This window comes from Podarcis liolepis (genome assembly GCF_965112155.1).
Source record: "Podarcis liolepis genome assembly, chromosome: 2".
Taxonomy (NCBI): domain Eukaryota; kingdom Metazoa; phylum Chordata; class Lepidosauria; order Squamata; family Lacertidae; genus Podarcis; species Podarcis liolepis.
Window position 1 is genome coordinate 71323091 of NC_139555.1, and position 25213 is coordinate 71348303.

Below are 25213 nucleotides of genomic sequence, written 5' to 3' on the forward strand. Positions count from 1 at the left end.
TGAAGGTTTGGGAGAACACACAGAACAGATTTAGCAGGGGAGGCACACAGTGGAAGTCCAGTTGTTCTGCTCATGCATGGATTTACTTGGCTCTACTTTGGACACAACCCTAAGATAACAAGGCCTGGGCACAGACACTTCCCCTAGCTAAACATAGTTCACAGTAACAGTGATACCAGTTGTTTAGACACGTGTGATGTTAAGTACTTTTTGATATTTTTGTTTAGTTCCTCGAATCAACCTAACTTTCAGACTTTTTTATTGAGGTGCAATGCAACTTTGTTTGAATATGAATTAACTGAAGTGCATGCTCTATGGCAGAGAGAGAAAAGCTTGCTAGAAATTTTATTACAGGGATCCAGCAATGAAGTTTTGGCAGCAATCTTAAGTAGAGTTACCAAGAAGCAAGCCTTGTTCGACACTGGGAGCCTTACTTCAGAGAAAAGAAGGTTATGATCAGGGTGTGCATTGTGCTCAGTTTAAGCTTTGGAGTTGCCTACTTTCATTTGGCCAATTTCAGCCTGGCTTGCAAATCTTGGATTTTCAGTCTTAAACACACACACACACACACACACACACACACACAGTGAGGGAGAGGGGGAGAGGGAGAGAAAGAGACGTAGGCACAGTCCTGGGTGAAGTTTCACATTTTCTTTATTGTTATTTTAAAAAGATTTCTTTCTTTTCCAAATATAGATCTAATTTCAGCATATAATTTAAAACTGACCCCTAGTACACATTACAGAAATAGGAACTCCTCCAGACAAGACTCCTCCCTTCTTTCCAGAGATTGACTTGGGACACAACAACAAACAGGACGGAATTTCGGACAGAGCAGGATTCACGCACATATACCCCTCCCCACCCCCACCCTGAATCCCTTGGGGAAAGTGGAAGGGTCCTACACGAAGGGGTTGGAAAACCCAAAGTAATAAAACTTCCTTCTCCAGAATTCCTTCCTATGATACATCCAGCTGAGTTCCCTTACAAAAGTTTGGAGGAGACACGGACACCTGACCTGCCTTGAGCTAGGCAGCATAGCCTGCCTGTAGTTTGGAAACAGGAGGGGCAGACAGTTGTCACCCACTAGGGTGCCCTCATGGAAAAGAACAGGAAAGAGGAGACGCTTGCTCAAAGCTGGTCCTGAAATGATGCACAGTTGCTTTCCATCAACACCATGGCCCCTTGGGCATTTATTTGTTCAACTTCTATGTCCCCACCACCCCACTCAGACCTAATTATCATCTATCAGGCCAGGAACCCCAAACAACCAAGACAGCACCTGGGTGCAGCAAGTGGGTGATATAGCTCTCTAGCCTGCAGCCTACGTTACAGAAAATAAATAAATATGAAAAGGGTTGTTAACCTGCTCTAAGCCTAAGGGGTAAAAGAGGACCAGGAATGTAATATTTTAGGTTGCACCTGGCAAGCCGCATGTTTGCTGTGCCGATTTTACCTTCTCTCCTGCCTTCTGTGTTTCATACTTGGAGCCTGGGTTGTGAGCCACAGGGACCTTTCTCTCACATATCCCTGCTTCTTGGGGCCCAACTACACATTGCTTTAGCTACACAGCTGCGTGTTTAAATGCAAATGTATCTGTGTGTTTCTTAATGCAAATTGCCAGCTTTGGAGACAGGTTCCTAGTCAGGATCCTAGTAATGTGGGTAAGGAAGCCTTCTCACCCACTTACCCCCTCTCCTTGTGGTCCTGATCCATGACAAACCTCCGGTGTTTCAATTCGCATTGAGGGGTGGGGAAAGCTCCCATTGGCTTCAGCAGCTTTTAAAATCTGCAAATTACACGTGCAACCCAGATTAGACTCACGGGGGGGGGGGGTTTAAAGCCTCCTCCCCTCCCTCCATGCTGGGTATTTGTTAAAAAACAAACCAACACCCTTGCATTGAAAGGCATGGCCATGTAGCAGTTTAGCCTTAAGAGGCCAGAGGCCAGAGGCTGTGACCCAAAGGCAGTACAACTTGGCGGTGACTGCTGGCACAAAGAGCTCACAGCCTGCACAAGCCCGTGAGATCTCTTGTGATCACTCTCACTCACTGCAAGCACCTCCAGTGGTTGTATGTTGTGGTCTGTGAGCCATGCGGTTTCTGCAGCGAATGTGTGTTTTGGGTTTGGTTGGGCTCGGTCGCCCATGGTAGCGGTTCGATAAGCACCAGTGCAATGCAACTGAGTTTTGGATCAAGTCCTTGGTTGATATTAACTTCCTGAAATAAGCCGAAAGGTCTCAAATGACCTCCCACGTGCTAGGGCCAGTGAGATCGTTTTTAATAACCCAAGCCAAACTTTTATCGGCAAATGTGTTCTCCTCTCTCCATTTCTCTTCCAGCTGAACACCAGGCTGCAGAAACAGCCCAATTACCCTGAATTTCACAGATGGCAGTAAGTTCTCCCCATAGCTCAGGCAGGTCTTCTTGTATCCAGTCCCTCATTGCTGAGGACATAAAATATATACACTATACAGAGTTACTGAGCGCAACAACAAATACATTAAAAAAGATCTACTCTTATATACAGTATTTATAAAAAGCAAATTGACCAGCCACCATCCCAGTACAAAAATACGTGTCTCTTATTTATGTCCATTGTATTTATTAAACCCTAGAAATAATTACTTGTGGACTTTAAAATTATTTTTGTAACACCAGTGCTGCAAAAATATTCATCTTGGTTTTGCTTCCTAGCCCTGTACTCCCCACTCCCCACCCCATCTGAGTGCTGAACTTCATAAGGTGCATTTTATTAGTGAAGGAAAAGAAGAATCTTTCCTTATGGCTTTTGGCAAGAGGGGATATCGAGCAAAGAAGACAGCAGATATAACAATGGGGAAGGATTGTAAGATTATTGGAGGCTAGCTCATCTTATGCAAATGAATAGAGGGAATGATTATTTTCACTCCTTTTCAGCCCAGATTCCCAAAACCATTTACTTGAAAGCAAGTCTCATTCATTTAAAGGAAATTTACTTCAATAACAATGGTTTAGGACGGCAGATTACATCAATTGGCTCCCCCACTCCCCCCCAAATAACACTGCACCAATGCAGAATGTTATGTTGTGTCTGCTATTTTCTAAATGGGGAAGTGGTTCTAGGCAACTGCCATTAAGTTCAATGGAACTTGCCTAGGGATGGGTTCAATGGAGATTGGACAGAATCCAATGGGTATCAGGGTTGTGCAAAAGCAGTTCATTTCTACCACTAGTACTAGCAGTCACTCATTGGCAGAGGTCTGACTTCCTTAGCTACATTCCTCAGACTATTTAAATGTGTTCCCTCCTGCACAATTCATGTAAAAGAATGTGTACTAGGTACTGGGGGGGGATCAAGAGTAAAACTACAGCAGCCTTTTAAGGTGCAAATTACTGGAAGCAGCAACAATTGCAAACAACGGCAGGGGGCAGAGCAGCTTCATGGTGTTGTGCCTGCTACCGCCCAGCACCCTGAACCGAACGTCAGATGGTGGCAGTAGCTTACAGACTGCTTCAACATGTATCTCATAAACTGGCCAAACGCTACATTTAAAAAATATTGTTATAAACAGCTGTACCACCCTGCAATCCAGTTGTACAAACAGCAGGTATGCTGCATTCACAAAATGGCTGTTTTGCACACCAAATTTCACTGCGCGTGGAAAATGAGAGGCCCTGATGCTTCCCCTTTCCTGCACAGAACCTACACGGGATGCTGCCGTGCATGGTCAGGAGTGCCATGTGAATGGGCAGAGCAAAGCCGCCCATCTGTGAATGCAGAAGTGAGTACCATAGGGATGGTAAGAGCAGGGATCCAGTGTTTTTCATCTCAGGAACTCCAGGATTGTAGGCATCTCCTTTCCTGCCTGAGATTTTATTTCCAGGAATATATGCTGGTTCATCATATCAGCTCACCTGATGACTCTGCTTCTTATCAGACGTACGACGGATAGGAGGGAGAGTCACCTGGCCAGGATGCTGAATAGCTGGAAGGCCAGGCTCCACCTGTACCTATTTAATAGTTATAGCACTTGTGTAATCAAAGTTGTTAGTGAGTATTGAATTCATACCTATTAAGAGAGCACATGCATTCTGAAAATGTACTCATGATGGCTCCTAGAATGCCTTTTCTTGCTCCAATATGGATCAAATGCGAGCCATTTTGTGGGTACACAATAGCTTCTGAAATACTGAAGGTACCAGCATTTGGTGCTGGCTGCATATAACATAATGAAAAGTTTACAGGGCTATTACCTCCAAGTCCAGAAATACGCTTTTGTTATTCATAAGGGAAAGTGCACTTTGAAGTATCCAAATGTTTTTGTTTTGGTGTGCCAGTCACAGGGTCCTATGGAAGATGCTTGTTCATTTCACTTACTCAGCACCTGCCCCCTTTTACGAAGAAAATGCTGTTTCGCTTTCCTGCACAACTCAGTGGATCCACTTTCGTCAGATGAATGCTGAAAGGTCTGGGAAAGGTTCCTCAATATTATGGGAGAAAAGCGGGGAAATTTTTTACAAGTGTCATCAGCTTCCCACTGCATAATAACAATTGGAAAAGGTCAATTGGAAATAAATTATGATATAAATGGAAAGAAAATATATTATTCAGTGCTGGTGGGGACACCAAAGTTCCCCAGAAGCTTCTTGGGCTTCCTCTGTGAAAACTACCGCCCTAGTACAACCAAAGGTTCTTGCTATTAAACAACTAGCCTCATAATCCTGTGCTTCTCAAGAAAGAACCAATTGCATATTTCAGATTTCATTCCCTAGTGGGAGGGCTGCACACCAGATATTAATTAAATGGGAAGAAATGCTCCATTGAATTCTCCTACCCTTGGAAGACTTCAAGCTATAGGAGCATGACAGCAGTTCAGAGATGCTGAATTTTACCATACAGTCTCCCGTGGTTTTCTCATTCTGGAATGAGCTCAGCTCCATGAAGTCCTACATGCTACCCTTTGACTTGTGTCACTCATTCTACACACAACCTCCTCTTCAGGTCTCCATTAACTCCTTGCCCCAAATTACACATGAATCTTATATTTCAGGGGTGGGGAACCAATGTTCCTTGTTGGACTCCATCTCCCATCAGCCCTGGCAGTCAGAATGGCCAACAGTCAGGGATTATGGGAGTTGTACTTCAGCCACTTCTGAAGGGCCCAGTATTCATCACCCCGGTCCAAGTACTCCTTTATTTCCTAAGCTATTGACAGCAGTCAATCCTTCACAGCAAAGAAGTCCACTGTTCCCTGTGTTCCAGGGGGGAGACGTGGTTTTCAATTTTTCAACCTGCCACCGTAGTTTACAGCACATTTCTAATCATGTCCTATTGAATTCAATGGGGCTTACTCCCAGGTAAGTGAGGGTTAAGATTACAGCCCAAGCCTTCAACAGGGGCTTGATATTAAACAATGACCTACTCATACCTCCAAGCTTTGAAAAGCTTTCTGCTAATTTTCACACTCTGAGCTGCTGCCAAAGCCATATAAATGCAGAGGTGGGTTGAAAAGTCTCCCACCCTACATGAAATGCAGACCTACAAGTGTTACTCACTAGAAGACTGGACCAGGGGGTCAGATACAGGGATATGCTTTTCCTTAGATGCAATACTCCCAGTTCCGGAGGTTCGCTTTCCAACTTGGACCTGGAGTTGTTATTTCCAACCTGGTCATCAGCAAAGTCAATAGGACACCCATTGGTGGTAAAGAGCAGTGCAGCTGGTGCAGCTTGAAGATCACTGCTTTGACTCCATCAACCCTACATTTCCCCTTACACATGGGTGGCAGCTGAAGGCCCCTGTCTGTGGCTGAATGACTGAGCCTGTGCTTGGCATACAGAAAGAACCAAGTGCAACCCCCCTGGCCAAGTGCAACCCTTCACATCTATAGTTAAAAGGACCAGGTGACAAGAAAGATTTCTGCTGAAGACCCTGGAGGGCAGTCAAGAGTAAAAGAGGGACAGGGAACATGTGACTTTCCTGATGATGTTGGGCTACAGCTCCCACCAAACTTGACCATTGGCCATGCTGGCTGGGGCTGATGGAGTCCAACAACCCCAGGAGAGCCACTGGCTCGCATCTGGGGAGTAGGCTTCGCTAGGCTAGAAGGACCTGGTGTAAGGCAGCTCCCTATGGGACAAATGACTACCACGTTGGCAACTACTGGACTCTTTTGAGTTTCCCTTCTCAAGTGGCCTTCTCAGGTGGCCTTCTGCTGCTTTTGATATGTTCTCAGCGGCTTTCCCCCCTCCTTTTTCTTCTGAGCTTGCGAGGCCCAGGGTGACTACAGTAAGATGAGGTATGAAAGATTTCAGAGCATTTCAAACAAGTGCATATTTGGGAGGCCACCTCTGATTTAGGAAGAAGCCATGATGAATATTTTCTCCTAGATATATATAAAATATGACAACGACAAGATCAGAGAGTAAAGATGAGGAAGATCCATTTGTTCCTCCTGATCTGCTATTACACAAGGCCTCATATCCTAGTTCAGGGGGAACACTGAATGCCTATCTGATCGTACATAAATTACACTGAAGGAAAAGCAGGGACTCAATGGAGGGCAAATCCTTGCCAATTCGGGAAAGCAGCTATATAAATACAATTCCATTGGAATCTCATGCCTGCTACAAATTGGAGGAAAAGCAACATCAGTATGTACAAAACAAAATGAATGCAAATTCTCCTAGCCTACCAAAATTAGCAGCAATCAAGTCCTAGTGACCAGTTAGGCTGGCGGACCAGCTTGGTGGCAGGGCTACACTTCCCAACATGTTCAAGCAACTGCTGGCAGATAGGAAGAGAGGCCACTGTGATGTGTTAGTGGGGAGGGACCAGTCTCTAGGATGGACAGATCCATTTCCATTGCCTCAGGCGGTGGACCCTTTCAGGACACAGGAACCTCAGAGAGGCCTCAATGCCGTACTGTCTTAAAAGACATTGGGTGGGATTCACTTAGGGAGCCCCATCTGCAGAAGTCCTGTGCAAGGACTTCTACTTGCGCAACTGGGATTCGCCCCCCTGAAACTGACTGGAGGGGAGGTTCGGGAGAAACCCCGAAACGGCACGTGTGGGGAGGAGAGAGGGGATCATTTCACCCCGCAAGCCAAAAGTATTTGAGCAGGTGGAACGTTCACCATCGCACAACATTGAATTCCACCCAATGTGATGACTTCTTGCCTTTACCTAATGGAATGAGGAGACAGAAACAGGGGTTTGATATCGCTGACACAGGCTTGCTTCCCATCCCACCTTGTATGAAGGAGGAAGAGCTCTGTTGCACACAGCTAACCGTTTGCCCAAAATGCCAACCATCTCTGCTTCACCTCCCTAAGCGAAGCTCAGGCATGCGCTAAGGAAAGCCAGCGTAAACCTGCACCCCAACCGACAGTTCAGAAAGGCAGACATCTCCAAATCGCTTCCCATCCGCCAGCCAGTCAGTTCCAAGACCTGTGGCCACCTTAGTGATGGCAATGAGGTCATACTTGTTTGCATGTGTTTTGTGTGGTACAGGTAGCTGCGCAAAGATGGGAGAGAGCAAGGCCTCCGTGACCTCTGCCCTGAGCATCCCCTTGCCCTGAGAGAGGAGCGTTGATCATGAGGCTCATCATAAGGCTCACACCCTAGCAGAGGGAACAGGACCAAGTCTGAGGGAAGAACTCCCACTTCCCCCACCAAGGAACAACAAGGGCTCAGGAAGCAACTTCTGACAGGGACAAAAGCTCTGTGGCTCGTGGGGGCTGAGGCTATTAAGACTTTAAAAACCAAACAGAAACATTCTGCCCCTCTCTCCCTGTCTGAAAGCATTTACTTCCAATTTGTGGCCCCAGTACCGTAATTCTGTAGGGAGGCCTGGCTCCAGTTCCCTTGTCAGTGGTGAACCTCAGGCCAAAGCTCTACTCTCAGGCTCTTTAGCCACAGTCCCCTCCCCCAATTTCCTCCTGTTCCTGCCCTTGACTCTCCAGTTGCCTCAGGCTGGGCTAGACATACTGGACATATAAGGACAGACATCCCACAGCAACCCTCCCACCCCTCTGGATTGGCCTATTTCCCTCATTTGCCTGTTCCTCAGGCGCCGTTGGTCTGGCCCATCCCAGACAGTGAGATTAAAACAAATGCTCAAAAAGTTTAGGAACTGGTTTCCGGCTTGGTCTAGCCAGCAGCAGCCCCCCGGCTCAATGGGGTCGCGTGTAGGAACTGAGTAACGGAACAGCGCCCCCTTGGCTCAGAGCGGAGCTGTGGACTAAATTACGGCACAGTACTAGCAGAGGTAGGGGAGCAGGAAATGTATCAAAGCTGGCCGAGTTTCCCAAGGCGTTGATCCACAGTTGTGAGGGTCCAGGCCTTGTCTAGTGACTGCCTCCGCTCTTCCCGCCACCTGATGCCCAGTCGATGATGATAAAGCTGAGGCTCATGATCATGAAGAGCACGCCAAGGCATGCAAAGAGGGCTGCCTGCGGGGGGGAGAAAAGGAGGGTCACTCACAGAAAAGGAAAGGGGCTTTTTGGCCCGGGTCTTCAGCCCTGCTCCTCTAACCTCCCCATCACCTAGATCAAGGATAGCCAGCTCGTAACTCACATGCCAGATTTGGCTCTCAAAGGAATTTTAAGTGGTTCCTGGCAATCCTGCCCATTTTTGGTTCAGCAAAAGCACAGGCAGACTTTCTGGTCATGAAAGAAAGTGTCTTCTGAAGCCGCATGAGAGAATATATATCCAAGAATTCAATGTTTCGCTTCTTACCTGGGTTTTATCTATGAAGCCGCCAAGCATGCCAAGAGCATGCACTTCCACACTATGAAACCCTGGCTGCTACATAGCGCCAGCTTTACTTAAAGAGTGTGTCTTGTGCAGCCAAATTTGTCCCTAGCTTCCAGGCCGCTGTCTGTAGGACAGAGTGATCCTTGCAGTTGGTTGTCCTTCATCTACAACAAGTTATAACCTTCACAACCTTGTACATCGCTCTGATAATGTTTACGATGACAAAAACTTTGCTTTCCAAAGCTAGAGTTATTGATCTCTTCCCAGGTGAGAAAGCCTTATGGTCATATAAAATAGCCATAATTTTTCTCCTGTTAAGAGGTGAGAGGGAACCTGATGGAGGTATATCTACAAGGATGGCCCAACTGATTTTCTGTGCTCCTGACTTTACAACCTATGGACTCGAGGTTACTGCAGTCAGAATTATGATGGTATCTGATTGTCTCTGAACCCCTGACTTGCATTCTTGATTGATGAAAAGATTATTGGCGTCATGAGCAATTAGAAGCTCCCCAGATGAGAAGCATCCCCACAACTGCCTTCACTGAGAGGACAGTTCAAGAACAGCAGTGCCGGCAGGGCGATGTCCTCATGTGGACAGTCTAAGATAGGAGGGCCCATTGGGCAGGAGGCCCACAGCTCGCACAACCAGCAGCACACCCCACTCCTTTATAGACACCCCCAAAGGTCTCTAGGCCAAGCTGGGTTCCTAAACAGTACGTACCAGGATCTTGGGAGGGGATTTCGTGGGCTCCTTGTCCTTGGGCATGATCCGGATGTAGAATATTGCTGGGAAGATAAATATCAGGCAGGGGGCCGACGTGGCACCTGGAAGAGACCAGAAGAGAAGAAATTCTAGTGACAATCACACACACACACACACACCCCTCCAGAAAGGGAGAACACTAAGCTATCCACCCACACTTCGCCACTTGTTTTTCCTAGGAGAAAGCAAAACAAGCTGTGCTGACGGGCCCCTGGCCTTGCCCCACATCCCTGGCAGAGGCCAGACAAGCTATTGATTTCCTGCCTTAGGAATGGTGTTTTCTTTCTCTCCTCAAACAGTGGTTGGGGAGCTGGGAATGAAAAAAATTAAATCCTTTGAAATCACACTGCAAACAATCAGGTTGCTGGCGGTAGCCTTGATCCTTGGAAAAACGGGGCCTTTGGGCAGCAGAATGGGAGACCGGAGATGTGGAGTTGCATCCATGTTCTCAAGGCAGCAGAGAGGAATTATTCTCCCCCAAGTAGTCTCTATCATCATCCTGACTCAAGAGTTTATTTCATCACTGTGAAGACTGGATTGCTTTTCCAACATCAGAGCTGTATCGGAGGGGTGATTTTTGTGTAAAAACTGCCCTTCTGTGGAGTACTACCCGTAAACGAATACCCACAACAAATACACAGCATACATTTAAAGCCCATGGCTTCCCCCAAAGAATGCTGGGAAAGTATGCAGCTCTGCGAGGGTAAATTACAATTGCCAGGATTCTCTGGGGGAAGCCATGTGAGTGTGCTTTAAATGCTGTGTGCACAGTCCAAGTCAGAGTGCAACTCCGTTTTACAGGGAAGTAAAAATTACGATATTGGAATTGGTTAGGAGAAAGTCACTTGACTGCTTTTTCTACATGAAGGATTTTATATTTCCTCATGAGCACTGAAGCTGAGCCACAGTGGAGACAGGAAGAAGAGCTGAAAGAGCTCTCTGCTTTCCTCCAGTGCATGAATTGGTCTCTTTCAACCAAAGAACCAGCTCATCTATCCTCCTTTCCATGGCCCAAAGTGTATCGTGGGAATACCATGACCCAATAGCAAGTAGGATAATTTAAAGACAGACAAAAGTGGACTCCCATTTGGCTGTACAGTATTAGTCTGCAAGGGCAATCCATGCAGTGCTTGTATCCAGCTTTTTAAACTAATCTCTCTTTGTTAAAGGCTACCAGAACGCAGGAACCACAAGGAAAGAAAGTGATCTGCTCAGCACACAAGACACATATCTTCTCTCCAACAGTTTTCCCTAAAGCTTCCAAAATTTTTATTATTGTATTATTGTAAGTCATATTTGCATAATGCACCCAAGGGGAAGGTGCAGGTAGAGTGTGGCAATGGCAAACAAAGGGATTGAGGTCAGGAAAAAGAGAACCCTTGAAAGTGGGACTCACCAATCAGTCCAAAGATGCCCAGGATGGAAGGAGCAAAAATGACAAGCAAGTTGATAGAGGTCAGCAGTATGACAGCAATTATTGTGTGCCGAATCCAGCTGAATTCCTTGTCTTGAAACAGCATCTGCTGAATTGCCCGGCGTACCTGGAGAGGGAGGGAGGTATGGTCAGACTCCATTCACAATTCTTAACTGCACAAGAACTTAGGCCTGCACTGACACCATATTCCCCATTTGTCCCCTCGCTCCACTGGGTATAAACATGATCTCTTCTGATTTTGGACTCCAATGCCTATTTGTGACCTGCATTTTGGTGGGCTCTGGTTGCTTCTGTCCATATCCCAACCAACCACCAACAGCCTTGACTTAAATGGAAGCTAGCAGTAGTGGCCGATTTGATGGGGTTATGCCACCCTTCCACCATTGGTGTTGCTGCAGCTTACCTAGCTTGTGTTAGGGCAGGGCGGCCGTCAGCGCTGTGTGGATGCACCAGCAGAACCACCAGATTGGCTCCATCAGTGCATCCACACAGCCCTGACCTCACTGCTGCAGTGCCACAACCCCTCCAGGAAAGCTGCAGCAACACTGATGTTTGGTGGTGGTGGTGCTCTATAGTAAAAATACTTTTATCCCAGCATTGTGGTTGCTGTTGGGAACTTGTTCTGCAGATCCCTCCCTTTTGAGTTTAGCTTGTTGTGTTAAGCAGCATCCAGGCAGGCGGAGCTGAAACCTCCCATTTTCAGAACTTTACTTTTGTGGTTAAATTTGGACCAAGTCACAGGGCCCTGCTTCACACAAAGGGCTAAATGTGCAGAATGGTGCCCAGGTTCTCTGGATCCCTAGCAACAAACATGTCACTGTGGTAAGATATAAACTGATACTTGGGTTCCACCCACAGCAATCGTGAGACACCACAGCAATCATTAATGCTCTTTTCCCTCTCCCTTAGTTTTCTACAGATGCTTAGATATTGCTTACTGCCCTTTCTAACTCTGCAATGATCCTATGATTCCTGCTTTCAGCCACAGCCGGCATTGTACATTTCTGGAGTAAACTATTTGTTCTCTGGTTCAGTTACCAATTACAGACAAGGATGGGCAGGCAGTCGAAAAAGGGGACAGTAGACAATTAGACTGGTTTCTAGTGTGTGGTGTAGGAAACCACAGGCACACACGGTTTGATGAAAAGGAGACTCACCGGGAAGAGAACAATGGGTACCGTCAGTGTCACAGCAGTCAGCACAGCCACCCGCACACACAGGATCAGCACATCAAACGGATCTACTCTGCTGTAGGTATGTAGCAGCTCTGATTCTACCTGGCCTGCAGGGGACAACCAAGAACAGCACGTCCATTATTGATCAGGCTGTGTACCTAAGAAAGGTGTCTCTTTGCATCCCAGGTTTGGGGCGCGACAGAACTGTTTCTTGGAAGGAAAGGCTATGTAGGTGTTTCTGCCCTAAATCTATGCATGTGAACAATGGAAGTGAATCCCACAGAATACTGTGTATTAAATTGATGCCACTGCCCTTCCTCCCAAAGGACCCCAGGAGTTCCTACTTGCTTCCAAGCAAACATGCATAGGATTGTGTTGCACAACATTAAAATAACAAGACAAAGTGGGGGGTATTATTGCAATTTGGTTTGTTTGTAATGGAAGGACTCAAAGGAAAATAATAATAATAATAATAATAATAATAATAATAATAATAATTGTTACTATTATTATCTAAAAGTCCTTTAGCAAAACTCATGTGATGGGGCTAAACTAGTTATTATGGCTGACTACTGGGAAATGCTTTGTAAAATGTGGAAAGAGCTCTGGCACTTGTGATTCTGATCAATGATTTGGGCACCAGAAGAATATGCAGGGTCTGTCCTAGTGAAGTGTTAGGCCCCCCGCCCAAGGAAATTCTACACTCTGGTCCCAGGGAGGTGTATGTATATACTCAGTGAGGTCATTTGTCACCACCCCACTGCCTACCTCTCCTCCACCACTTGGGTACCCTGTGGAAAGGACTTACCATAGAAAGTGAGGTAGCCAAAAAGGGCAGCCAGGAAGTACATGATGTACATGACAGCGATGGAGATGTTGGAGATGCACTGCATCTTCTTCTTGGTTGGGCTAAACGACAGGCAGAAACACAGCATGAGAAGAACCGAATTCCTAACTGTTTAAAGGCACAGGCCCTCACTAACTGATGCTTCCTTCCTAATCCCAGCTGCTTCTCTACATACCTTCTTGAAGACAAAGAGGCACCCAGCTAGAATGAAAGGCCCAAGATCTGAGATGGCCCCAGTTCATCCCGCCAAAGCAAACTATACAAGGCCACAGCTTATCTGATGGCATGCCTAGCATCTCCCAAACAGGAACTAGTTCCCTTGAGCACTTGGAGCTGATGTTCAGGCAAACCAAAGAAAGGGGAGCCTGATCAACAGAGTTCTATAAAGGACACACTTGCTTCTTTACTGAATGGAATCAAACAGGCCATTTGCTGGCTTGGAGCTGCGGTCTAATGGAGAATCACTGAGAATTTTCCTTGATGCGCAGTGAATGCATGCAATCTGCACAAAATGTATATGCTGCAACTAGGGATCCAACACTCACTCTTTCAGCTCCGTGTAGATAGGCAGGACCTCAGGGTGACACACAAAAGCGAATGCCATGATGGGGATAGTATAGGCTGTCTGCAAGGAAGAGAGGAGAAGAAGAGGGTGTCAGCTGACCACTGAGCATGCACCCATTTCCAAGACCTTTGCTGTCATAGCTCCGTAGCAACTTCCTGTAAGGGGTACAACTACAGATTGCACTTTTCACATGGGAAAAGGACTGTTCAACCCTTCCCTCCTCAGCCAGGCTCCTGATCTTCCCTACGTTGGGGGGGGGATCTCTCATTGGCAAGATGAACTTTTCTCACATCTTGCTCTTCTGATGCAGGTTCATCAGTTCTCAATCTCCTCTGCAATCCTGCCCTCCATGACCCACTTGTAGTTCTTTGGCCATGTTGCTCCTTGCACTTCAAACCACTTCACTGCTTCTGACCGTCAGGCTGCCTCCTTCCCTCTCCCTCCTTCAAACACCCAGCTCAAAACCTGATTGTTTAGCCAAGTCTTTCCTCTGAACCACCCTGTCTTCCCTTTATCTGCCCTGCAGGTAACCCTAACCCAGGGGTCTGCAACCCGCGGCTCCGGAGCCGCATGTGGCTCTTTTACACCTTTGCCGCGGCTCCGGGGTGGATACTAGCAAGGGGAGGAGGCGCACTGTGCGCCCCGACACTCCCCACTGTGGCGGGCACTGTACTGGCTGTGACGTTGCATGGGGGCGGTGCGTGCGTTAGTCACGCACTGTCCTGACGTCACCTTCCCGCCCGCTGTCAGATCGGACATTAAGGTAAGAAATGATATATGCAGTGTTATATTTGTTTTAAATGTCGCAATGGTTTTGCGGCTCCCAGTTTTTTTTTATTCGGAAACGGGTCCAAGTGGCTCTTTTTGTCTTAAAGGTTGCAGACCCCTGCCCTAACCCATTCTCACTATAGCTCTATCTGTCCCCTCTACTTCCATCGCATGGTCTGCCAGTGGTTCAGGATGCAAGACTGTCTCTGCACAGTGCCCAGCCTCAGTGTTGATCCTATAACCAGAGAACCAGATTCAGCCAGACAGGTTTCCCCAGATTTGATATGATATGTTACTTAGGTTAATGAATATTTATGTATTGTTTGCTGGTCTGACCTGAGAGTTGAGGGTGAACAAGCTCGAAGAGCAGATGCCGTCTTCCACTGCTTGTTCGTCCTGATTGTTGTTCATGCTGACTGGTGTGTAATTGAGGCTGACGGTGGTGTTGACCCGGTCAGGAAGAGGACAGGGAATGTTGAACTTCTTGTATATGACCTGAGATGGGATCAAGAAACCCTGTTAGGAATAATTGCCTGGGCTTATTTTGCCTTAGATCAGTCTCAACAATAGACAATAAATGTGTTTGTATGAGTCAGTGTGGTGTAATGGTTAGAGAGTTGGACTATGACCTGGGAGAGAAAGGTTCGAATCCCCACTCAGCCATGAAGGTGGGTGACCTTGGACCAGTCACCATCTCTTAGCCTAACATACCTCACATGGTTGTTGTGAGGGTGAAATGGGGAGGAGAACCATGGACACCACTGTGAACTCCTTGGAGAAAAAGGCAGCATATAAACACGCGCAGTTTTGTGTTTGGCCTGCAGCTTTTCCACTCTTACCTATTGAATTAGAACAAATGGAAATCCATGGTAAAGCTGATTGGTTTGGTCCCATTCAGCGGTAACCTGCAGGCAGGCAAATGGAGGTGTGGACGAGTCCGTAGAAAGAGTGCCAACCAAACCACTTTAGAGAGGGAGTTCCACTACCAAGGGGCCACATCAGAAAAGGCCATGTGCTGGTGCAACCACTGACAGAAAAAAATGATGGTGTGGAGATGGGAATGGAGAAGGCTCCCATTTAAGGCATTCTAAAAATATTTGGGCCACCACCATGCTAGCTAGCTGTGTAGAACAACCGTTTGTGCCTAATGTTTGGTCGCAACCCATTATAACAGCGAGTGCAAGCAGGACAAAGTAGCCCAAGTGAGAATCACGCTGCAGCTATATTCTGCAAGATATCACAGCTACGCATATTTAGAGAACTGGGGTGTTAGAAAAAGCAAGATTCCTTTAGGGTAGTTGTCCTGATGAGAAGCCAGGGTGAAGGATGTGACTTAATTTGCTATGAATACTTCCTGCGACTGTTTTTTCAAGCACCAGTATTTTGTGTGATTAAATGAATTCTTCAAGTTTAAGATTTGGCTTTTCTTGGGGGGCTGATGGCAGCTTAAAAGGGTGTAAAAGACAACAGGGAAACAAAACCCCACTGACTGTGCCTGCATCTCCTTCCCAGTGAACTGTGGGACTGAGTGAGCAGGGACAGCCCCATTCGCTGAGATCTCGGCTTTCTCCCTTCACCCTGCGCATCGGCACGAGGCTTCTTCTTTGTCCAGAAATAGATCAGTGTTGCTGACAAGGAAGCAAGAATGTGGTGACGCTTCTCTCTCGCTGGCTGTTGCTGAAATGGCTGGGGGCACGTTGCTCACTATCCACTCTGACAGTTCAACAGCACTTGCAAAACTGGAGTCATCACCCAAGCTTTGCAGTAGGAACTGATACAGAATTCTGCTCTTTGGTCAGCCTGCTGGTGTGAATGCAGCGGGGGCATTTCAAGAGCAGGTTCAGTTAAGACTGCTGGATACTAGCAAGAGAACGATGGTTTCACAGCAAGTGCCAGGCTCTGAAGCTCTATTCCCATGGAACCTAAGTGTAAAATCCTGCCAGTGGGAATCTTTTTTTTATTTGTTTTCATCTTGGCTTTTCTCCAAGGAGCTCAGGAAAGCAGACACACTTCCCTTTCCCCCTATCCTGCTTTCACCCTCACAACAACCCTGTGAGGTGGGTTGGGTTGAGAGATGGTGACTGGAAGAAGGCCACCCAGTGAGCTTCATGTCTGAGCAGGGATTTGAATCTTGGTCCTAGTATGATACTTCATTACTACACCAAACTCTCTTCTTCTGAAATGAACATCTCACAAAAAGTATGCTTCTTCTTCTTGTTGTTGTTGTTGTTGTTGTTGTTCCACTTCCCTTCGAAGACTCTTAATTGGATCGCCAAGCAACTAATGCCAGTGAGGGAGCTGACAGTAGCGACCACAAAGGGGTCTATAATTGGCTGCAGATCTGACATGGTGTGTAATAGGTGGAGTGCTGCATTACAATTGGAGGGTCTTGAGTTCAAATTTCCACCCAGCCATGAAGCCCAATGGGTGACCTTCACAATCTCTCAGCCAAATCTGCATCGCAGCATTGTTGTGAGGATAAAAGTGGTATGAGGACGGAGGGGTGGGGGTGGGCTAGATATGTTGCGCCAAACTCCTAGGAGGTAGCAGGGCAATATAAACATGCCATCAGTTAATAACAAGACCACCATGTTATACTTATTTGGAAGTAAGCCCTGTTGAACTCAACGAGGCTTATGTCTAATAAGATGTGCCCAGGGTTGTGCTATCAAGAAATAAAATTACTGAGAGGACTTGAGAGTAATACAAGCAGCTGCTCCCTATTCAACAACTCACCGAAATAAGGAAGAACACCATGCAGCTGAGGGAGAAACCACTGGCATAACCAAGATAACCTGGGAAGAGAGAAAACAAAAAGTTGCAGGGGTCTTGAAATACTTCTGGAATGGATCATTCTCCACTTCCTCAGGTGTTATAGACCCCAACTCTGTTCAGCGACAGTAGTACCCTAGGGTGCAGAAACTACCATGAGAAATGGCGGGTTTATGGGTTCATGAATCACCCTCTGTCACTCTCTCAGGTCTGGAAGGGGAACCTGTGGAGTAACGGGTGATTCTGGGTACTTTCTGGCAGGACTGGACAGAACCAAGGCCTCCTTCCCCACCCACCCCGTCGCATGGGAGCCATTTCCCTGTGGTGTGATCTCAGGCTGCTAAGGAATATGTGCATATACATGAAAATTGTGTGGATCTCTCCCATGTAATCAACATACCCTTTTGCACAACAAACCCACTGAAGCAGCTGTTGGTAACCCTCCATAAACGGCAGGTAAGACAAATTCCCGAGATTATGCTCATCATTCCCATCCGCTGCTCAGGGAGACTTACCCAGTTGTTTCATGAGGGCCAGGGGAAGGATGATACTGACAGAGACCATGATGACTAGATAGTTCCCATTCATGTACCAGTCCCTGGAATGACAAAGGTCAACATTATATCCTCTGCAGGCCTTTGGATGAGAAAACGCTAAATAGTACATATATATAATCAGGTGACGCAAGGCCTGGAGCTTCCACCCAGCCCCTGACTAGGCCCAGGCCTGCTTAGCTTCACCAAGGTGACAGCATTCTGTGTCCTCAGACCCCGCTGAGCTTTCCACACAGCAAGTTTTGTTCACACTGTAAACATAAATTTGTGCGGGGCAATGTCAGGAGAAACTCTGCAGTATCAGTGTTAGATGCAGGAGAGTTTCTTCCGACATCACCTCATAAACTTGAACTTTGGTGCAGTTTTGCAGGTTATAAAACTTGACCCGCAATTCTAAAATAGAATTTCAGCTCTACTTAGAAGTGGATAATGGACAACTAAGCACCAAAATCTCAGATGGGATCGGCCTCGGCCTGGTATACCTGAAGGAGCATCGCCACCCCCACTGAGGTCCAGCTCTGAGGGCCTTCTGGTGGTTCCCTCACTGCGAGAAGCAAGGTTACAGGGAACCAGGCAGAGGGCCTTCTCGGTAGTGGCACCAGCCCTGTGGAATGCCCTCCCATCAGATGTCAAGGAAATAAACAACTACAGAGGTACCTCGGGTTACATACACTTCAGGTTACAGATGCTTCAGGTTACAGACTCCACTAACCCAGAAACAGTACCTCAGGTACTTTGCTTCAGGATGAGAACAGAAATTGTGCTCCGGCGGCGTGGCGGCAGCAGGAGGCCCCATTAGCTAAAGTGGTGCTTCAGGTTAAGAACAGTTTCAGGTTAAGTACGGACCTCCGGAATGAATTAAGTACTTAACCCAAGGTACCACAGTATCTTACTTTTAAAAGACATCTAAAGGCAGCCCTGTTTAGGGAAGTTTTTAATGGCTGATGTTTCATTGTGTTTTGAATATTCTGTTGGAAGCCGCCCAGAGTGGCTGGCTATAAATCATCATCATCATCTTACTCCCCAAACCTGAAAATGGACTCAGAACTGAAAATTCCTTGGATGAGGGACTACCTGAGAACCCCTAATATGTTGGTCTGAGCTCCCTGGCGGAAAGGCGATTTAATATTTTATTTTCTCATTTATTCAAATCTGTATACTGCTTATCAAAAAAAGTACCAAAACAGTAGAAAATATAAAACTATGTTGGCATACTAAGTTCACAATCAATGGGACATGGAATTGGGTGCTCTAAGGGGGGCAATACAGTGTAAATGTAAGCAAAATACTGCAATGTTGTCCTAGCCTTCCAGCCACAGCAGTGTTGTTTGGTCAAGCCAAACCTAACAGAGCCTGCAGGGCAGGCAGCAATGACCCTGTACATTGGACATTGAGGTTCATGTGAAAGCCGGCGTCAAGCTTTGATCTGCCTTGTATCTCAGCACAGCCCAGGCAACACAAACCTCCCTGTCTCATGAATGAATAATGCTGCTCTTTGCAGGGGACAGCTGTGGCTGTGCTGTGCGCATGAGGCTAAGCCATGTAGCTTGCCCCACTGACTTCCACTCATCCTGCTGAATCTGTCCCTTTCCCTGTGAAAGGCAGAGCCCTATAGCTGTTTGCCCTGTCAGAGTGTATAAAGTCAGATGAGCTTAAAGTGAAGCAAGATGCTGGCTTTGCTTTTGGTTCCAAGGCAGGAAGGTTTTGGGTCGTTGATCTTTCCTGCCTCTCCCCACCCACTGCTGACCTTCTCCTCCCCACTACCCCACATACCCCATGGCATTTCAAGATCTCACGAATCTTTCTGTGAGGCGGAGAAGGTTTTCGGAAGGCAACTCGGAATTCTGCCCCGTCTCATGTAAAGCATGCAACCGAAACACACTATTCCAAGGTAATCTGTACAACAATATGCTTACCCAATCTGCATTAAGATTTTTGGAAGGGAGGTTTGTGTTGGTTATTTTATTCTATGTGGGGAGGTTAAGGGGAGAAAGGGCTGGAGTACAGAAATTCACAAAGGCAAAAGGAGAGTGTCTTTAAAGGAAAGGGGGGAGTGAGAGAGAAGCAAGCAAAAGAGAAGTGGTAGTGGTGGTAGGGTGAACTACTAAAAATGGCATGGGGTAAATAAATTCTGCTTCCTGTCAGGCACTATGAGTCTCAAAGCACAGGGCCCCCAGGTCACACAATTATTTGCCCCAATGTATGGTCCAAGGGCAGAACTGCAATGCATTCAGTCTTGTCCAATGTATCCAATATGGGGCAGCAGTGACAGCAGCAAGGGGCTTCTCCTGATAGTAAGTCAGCAGATAAAGCAGGGCCTAGTACAGGGGGTGGGGGAAGCTTTTTCTGCTACAGTCTCCCAAGGGCAACCTCCTGGGGCTGAACGGGCGTGACCAGAGGGGAAACTAGGCAGAGCAAGAGATGACCATTAGATCATCAAGGCACCTGTGTTACTATTCTGACCGACTGGGTTACCCATTCCTAGCCTGCTGCTACAGTAGCCATGGCCAGTTGGGCATAAACCTCCCCAAGAACTAAGTGGAATGCGTATCACACCAAGGGAAGGAAGGATGCTGTTGGCTCAGCACTTGACATGTCTCAGGTGAGCACCAAAGACACCTGGGAGTGAGAGACTCCCTGATGGCTGATGGCAAACCAGCACATTTCTTTATTAAATTTATATCCCTGACCCTTTCTTCCATCAAAGAAATCAAGGTAGTATCCATTGGATTCCCAGGTAATCTCCCATCATTCAGGCACTGACCAGACCCAGCCTTCCTGAGTTTCAACAAAATGGCCCCCGTGCATACCACCAGATCACACCCTAGGACTCTCTAGGGTGTACCAACTCACTGCATTAACCCCTCAGCAACCAGAGAAGGTTGGTGCCTTGCACACAGGCTAAATGTGACGCATGGCAAAAGGGTTTCTGGAGCCCACTCAGCCTGTGAGCAGAATCACGATTCGGGCTGCTGCATCCAGGGCAGGGGCGGAGGAGGAAGTGATGCATCGTGCAAGGATTGGAAGTTCACTCTGGTCTAATCCCATGCCGAGGGTTTATTCAGCGCTGGCGTCAATCAAAAATAGTAGTGGCTTAATGCCGTGAAATCCCTGGGACAGGCTGCTCAGCAGGAGGCAAATCCCTCTGCTATGAGAGCGAGAGATGTTAGCTAGAGCTGAGCCACAAGCAGGGAGGGAGGAGAATGAATAAAGGTAGGGGGAAGATGGCTACGAGAGAGGAAAAGATGCATAACAATATGTAGGAAGTAGCCTTGGTAAGGGGCAGCCTGGGCATTCCTATCAGGCTCTGCACTAGCCTACAGTTTCCCTGAGGGTCCAGCACTGGGCTGATAACCCAAAGGAAACCTGTTTGCCTTGCAGGTTTGCCTCTTGGCCAGCCTCTCCAGCAGGCCTGTCTGTGGCCACAACCACAATGTGTCCCCAAACCAACTTGCCACACAGCAAAGCCTAAGGCAGGCCAGTTGAGCAGCCACCACAGCCTCATTCCTCAGCAGCCTCCACACTGCCACTGCCTGGCTCCCCCCCCCCCCCCGCACAATCTCATGGCCATAGTCCAATCCACAGTTTCCCAAACCTGGGCTTCCAGCTGTTTTTTGACTATATCTCCCATCATCCCTGACCACTGGTCCTGCTAGCTAGGGATGATGGGAGTTGTAGCCCCAAAACAGCTGGAAACCCAAGTTTCAGAAACCCAATTCTATTCTGTTAGGTGATGGGTATACTTGACCCCTCATACCAAGTCAAACGATGGGGGCACCCAGCTCAGTGCTGTCTACACAGACTGGCAGCAGCTTTTCAGGGCTTCAGGCAAGGGACAGTCCTAGCCTTACCTGGAGATGCCATGGACTGGTCCTGGGACCTTTGGCATGTAATGAATGTGTCCTTCCCTTTGAGTTATAGCCCTTCTCCTGCAGCAAGGCTGATAGCAGTATATGCACCACAGAACTGGATTTGGCTACTCAGCTCCTTGCCACATACAGATGCGGTGGAAATGTGAGTGTTTGCTACTTAATGTCATGTGAAGCAGCAAGAGCCATAGGGGAAGCCCACAAAAGAACTAGGAGCAGATCAGCCACCTGGATCAGGGTTTAGTAAAAATGGGGGACAGGGTTTGCCAGTTGTTCCCCACTGACAGTCTGCATCAGTCAAGCTCTTCCATCGGACATTGGGAAGAAGGGCAGAGAGTGAACAAGGCAGATAGAGCAACACCTCTCGTCCTCATCTTTTAGGTGCCACTGACGCCCCATAACTGTTCACCTTCTGCTGAGCACAGCCATGTGATGCTATGGCCCGTGGTGGTTGCAGAAATTGTCTGGGTAGGTAAGTAGGAGAGACAAAGGCAGGAGCCAAAGGGGAAGGACACTTACGTTGTTTTCTCCTCCAGGTTGAGGAAGGTCTGGATGACGAGAGGCACTTCAGACTTCACAATGTACAGGTAGCTGGACATGGCTAGAGAAGGAGACAGAAGTTAACAGGGTGCAAAAGAGTCCCATTCAGATGAAGGGGAGTAAAGATGCTTGAGAAAACCGTTGTGGCCCACTTTGCTGTCAGAAAGCCTTCCTGGGATGGGAACTGGTGTGTGTCTCTGTGCCATCTCCATAGCTGCTTCCTTTTCATGGCTTCCTTACCTCCAATATTCTGAAGTGTGATGGCAACGGCAGCTGCCAATTTCCCTGGAGTTCCAAAAGCCCTGTAGCCCAGCTGTTCATAGGCTCGGATTCCTAGACAACACCAAAAATTAATAGACAAGAGAGAAAGAGAGAGACAAAATGACTCACATCTGCACAAGACACACAACTTTTGGACAAACTGAGACTTCAGGCCAATGTAACAGGGATTACACTGATCACCTAAGAGTCATTTTTAAAAGTCAAGTACTCAAACTGTCTGCATGAACATATTATTATTATTATTATTAGCCCCAAGAAGGTGTGGAATCATTACAGCATTCCTGTTGCTGAATAATATAGTGCATAAAGGGGCCGTGGAAACTATTTGCATTTCCTATCAGAGTTCTGTGACTATCAGTGAAGGCTGCCCCAAGACAGTACCTAGATTTGACAATACAGTGCTGCTAACCAGCGACCTTTGAGTGATGATGTCTGTATGGGACCTAAGATAGCCCAAGAAGCCCAAATGATGGTCAGAGTTGATGATTTATCTGAATTCACCTACCCAACCAGGTAGATGGAAAAATGTCTGTCCAAGAAAAGACAAAGACTAGGAGACATAATGAGAGCTGAGTTTGCTGTGTAAGGAACTGAGGGTGCTGACTGCCTCCCTAGAGATCTGATGTGGGAGAAGAGGGATGGCTGACCATCAGAGCATTTAAACAGTTCCTCTACAACCTGTATACGATCAACCTGTATGCCTTTCATAACATTTTGCTTCCCTATTTGCTTGGTGTTCTTTAAAGCTCGATAAACCCTAATACTTTCCTCCTCCCCAACCCTGCCCATCCATAACGAAAGCACTGGAGTGAAAACTTCTCTATTTTTACATATAAATCAAACAAATGCAAATTACATATCTTAAAAAGCACAGGCAGAAGTCTGAAAAGTCCACGTCTCTGCTTGCATCATCCTTCTGCCTTGAGAGATTTTCATTCCAGTGAAGGTTTCTGGCACTGACAACCTTCCCTCTGAATTCAGGCATCACTTGAGCAGAGAGGCAGTGAAGGCATTTATGGAGAGCACTCTTTGGCAGCTCAATACATCCGCTTTGGACAGAAACACAGGAAGCTGCCTTGCACTGAATCAGGACACTGGTTCATCTAGCCCAGCATGGCCTACACTGGCTGGCAGTGGTTCTCCAGGGTTCCAGGCAGGGATCTCTCTTCCGCTCACAAACCCTGGAAATTCACTGAAGGCCAGAGATGGAATGGTCCACAGCACAAAGGAAAAGGTAACAAGCGTGAGACAGGGCTTAACTTAAGCCCACTTTGTGGGCTTTACAGAAGGTTTGTAGTACTTACCGACAATCCCTGAGGATTTGAGCAGCAAGTGGATAGAGTAGCTGGACAGCAGAGCTACAGCAGTCAAAAGGAATCTAGAAGAAAAAGAGGAAAGCAGTGACACCTAAATTGCATCTCCATCCAGAAAGGCAGACTGGAGTGGAAACTTCAAATCCTTCTATTGCCACATGCTAGACAGCTCCAGAAGCACCTGAGGATTTATCTTCTGAGGGTTTTCTGCAGGAATAACTGAAGCACATCCCAACTACGTTTTAGTAATAGTCCCATAATTCCAAAAGCACTATATCCCATCCACATGGATTAGAGGGTACCTGTGTGTTTGGGAGTGGGCAGGGGAAAGACAGTTTCGTGAAAGGGGATATCGGTGTTGCCATGTTTTGCTTTGTCTTGAAATGGCGAGATGGGGTAGAAGAAGAACGACCACCTCTCCAAATATAAAGGGACCCTGTAACATCTGAAACTTTTACAAATTTATGTGAGATGTTTATATATATATATAGAGAGAGAGAGAGAGAGAGATTCGCAACACAGTGCCAGCATATTGTTGTGATGATTTACTGCATCGCCCTTTTATTGTTTCCTTTCTTATATTAAAATGCCACTTGCTGCTTTGGGGGCCTCTGGGCTGGAAAGCAGTACATCAACAGACAATAGTCCTAAGGACAGGGGACTTGTGCCACTTGCTGTTAATCTCATCCCAAGCAATATGCTGTGGGTGTCCATGACACTCGTGCCATCACAGTCCAAAATATCAACTGCAGCTGCAATGAATCGTATTTTCCATAGGAACAAAACATCTCTTTTTTTCAGTGCCTGGAAAGTGCCCTATCTCTGCAACAGAAGCATAGCCTAGGCTGCATACAACAAAGTAAGAAAGAAACACGCACTGGTTTCACAAAAATATCCCATGGAAAAGCCCCACAACAGGTTGCCATCTAGTTTGTGTTGCTTCCTCCCTTAGCGGATGCTAAGCTCACAGAGTGGGGGGTGGAGAGAGGCAACAGACTGAAGGCGCAGCTCCATAAGAGCATTAACCTGCTGGCAACTATCCTCCATTGGCTCCCCTGAAGATGCACAGAGGCTCTTGTCAATCAGCAGCTGCGGCTGTAATGCCATCCCGTTATGTAACGATTCATTTGTAAAAGGTGAGCAATCCTGTCCAGGGGATCAAGTACTGGGCAGGATGCCAGGAGAATTCAGAGCAAGAACTGTTGCATGTATGCACACATGGGCACGTACACACACACACACACACACACACACACACGAAAAGGGACAGGAGGATCATGCTGGCAAACTCAGCCAGATGGGTGGGGTATAAATAACAAAATTATTATTATTATTCATTATGAAGTGACAGATCTTGCTGCTCAGAACAGGAGCCTAACCCTACCATGGAGTATCAAAAACATCAAATTCTTTCTTGTCAAAGGTACTTAAGAGCAAATCTTAAGGCATGGATAGGATGCTAAAGGAAGAGGGGCTCCTTCGGGCATTTGGGTCCCAAGCCGCGTGGGACTTTTAGCTCCTTGGAGGAAGGGTGGGTCATGAGACTGACAAAATCAATCAATAATCACATCCAGGCACTTTGTTTACA

General features: G+C 47.0%; 1 protein-coding gene across 2 annotated transcripts in view; it reads right to left on the minus strand.

Annotated features, from left to right (window-relative positions):
• Positions 1-636: 636 nt before the first annotated feature.
• Positions 637-25213, minus strand: part of SLC38A3 (solute carrier family 38 member 3) — a 159183-nt gene continuing 134606 nt past the window's right edge. For both annotated transcript variants that reach the window (XM_083488727.1, XM_083488726.1), the window contains 12 exons: positions 23617-23690; positions 22271-22363; positions 22010-22091; positions 17583-17665; positions 17032-17090; positions 14632-14790; positions 13508-13587; positions 12924-13024; positions 12098-12222; positions 10902-11046; positions 9464-9567; positions 637-8435 (listed from right to left, as the gene is read on the minus strand). In XM_083488727.1, coding sequence (XP_083344853.1) covers positions 8331-8435; positions 9464-9567; positions 10902-11046; positions 12098-12222; positions 12924-13024; positions 13508-13587; positions 14632-14790; positions 17032-17090; positions 17583-17665; positions 22010-22091; positions 22271-22363; positions 23617-23690 — 1210 coding nt within the window. In that variant the 3' untranslated portion in view covers positions 637-8330. The remainder of the gene's footprint in view (positions 8436-9463; positions 9568-10901; positions 11047-12097; positions 12223-12923; positions 13025-13507; positions 13588-14631; positions 14791-17031; positions 17091-17582; positions 17666-22009; positions 22092-22270; positions 22364-23616; positions 23691-25213) is intronic.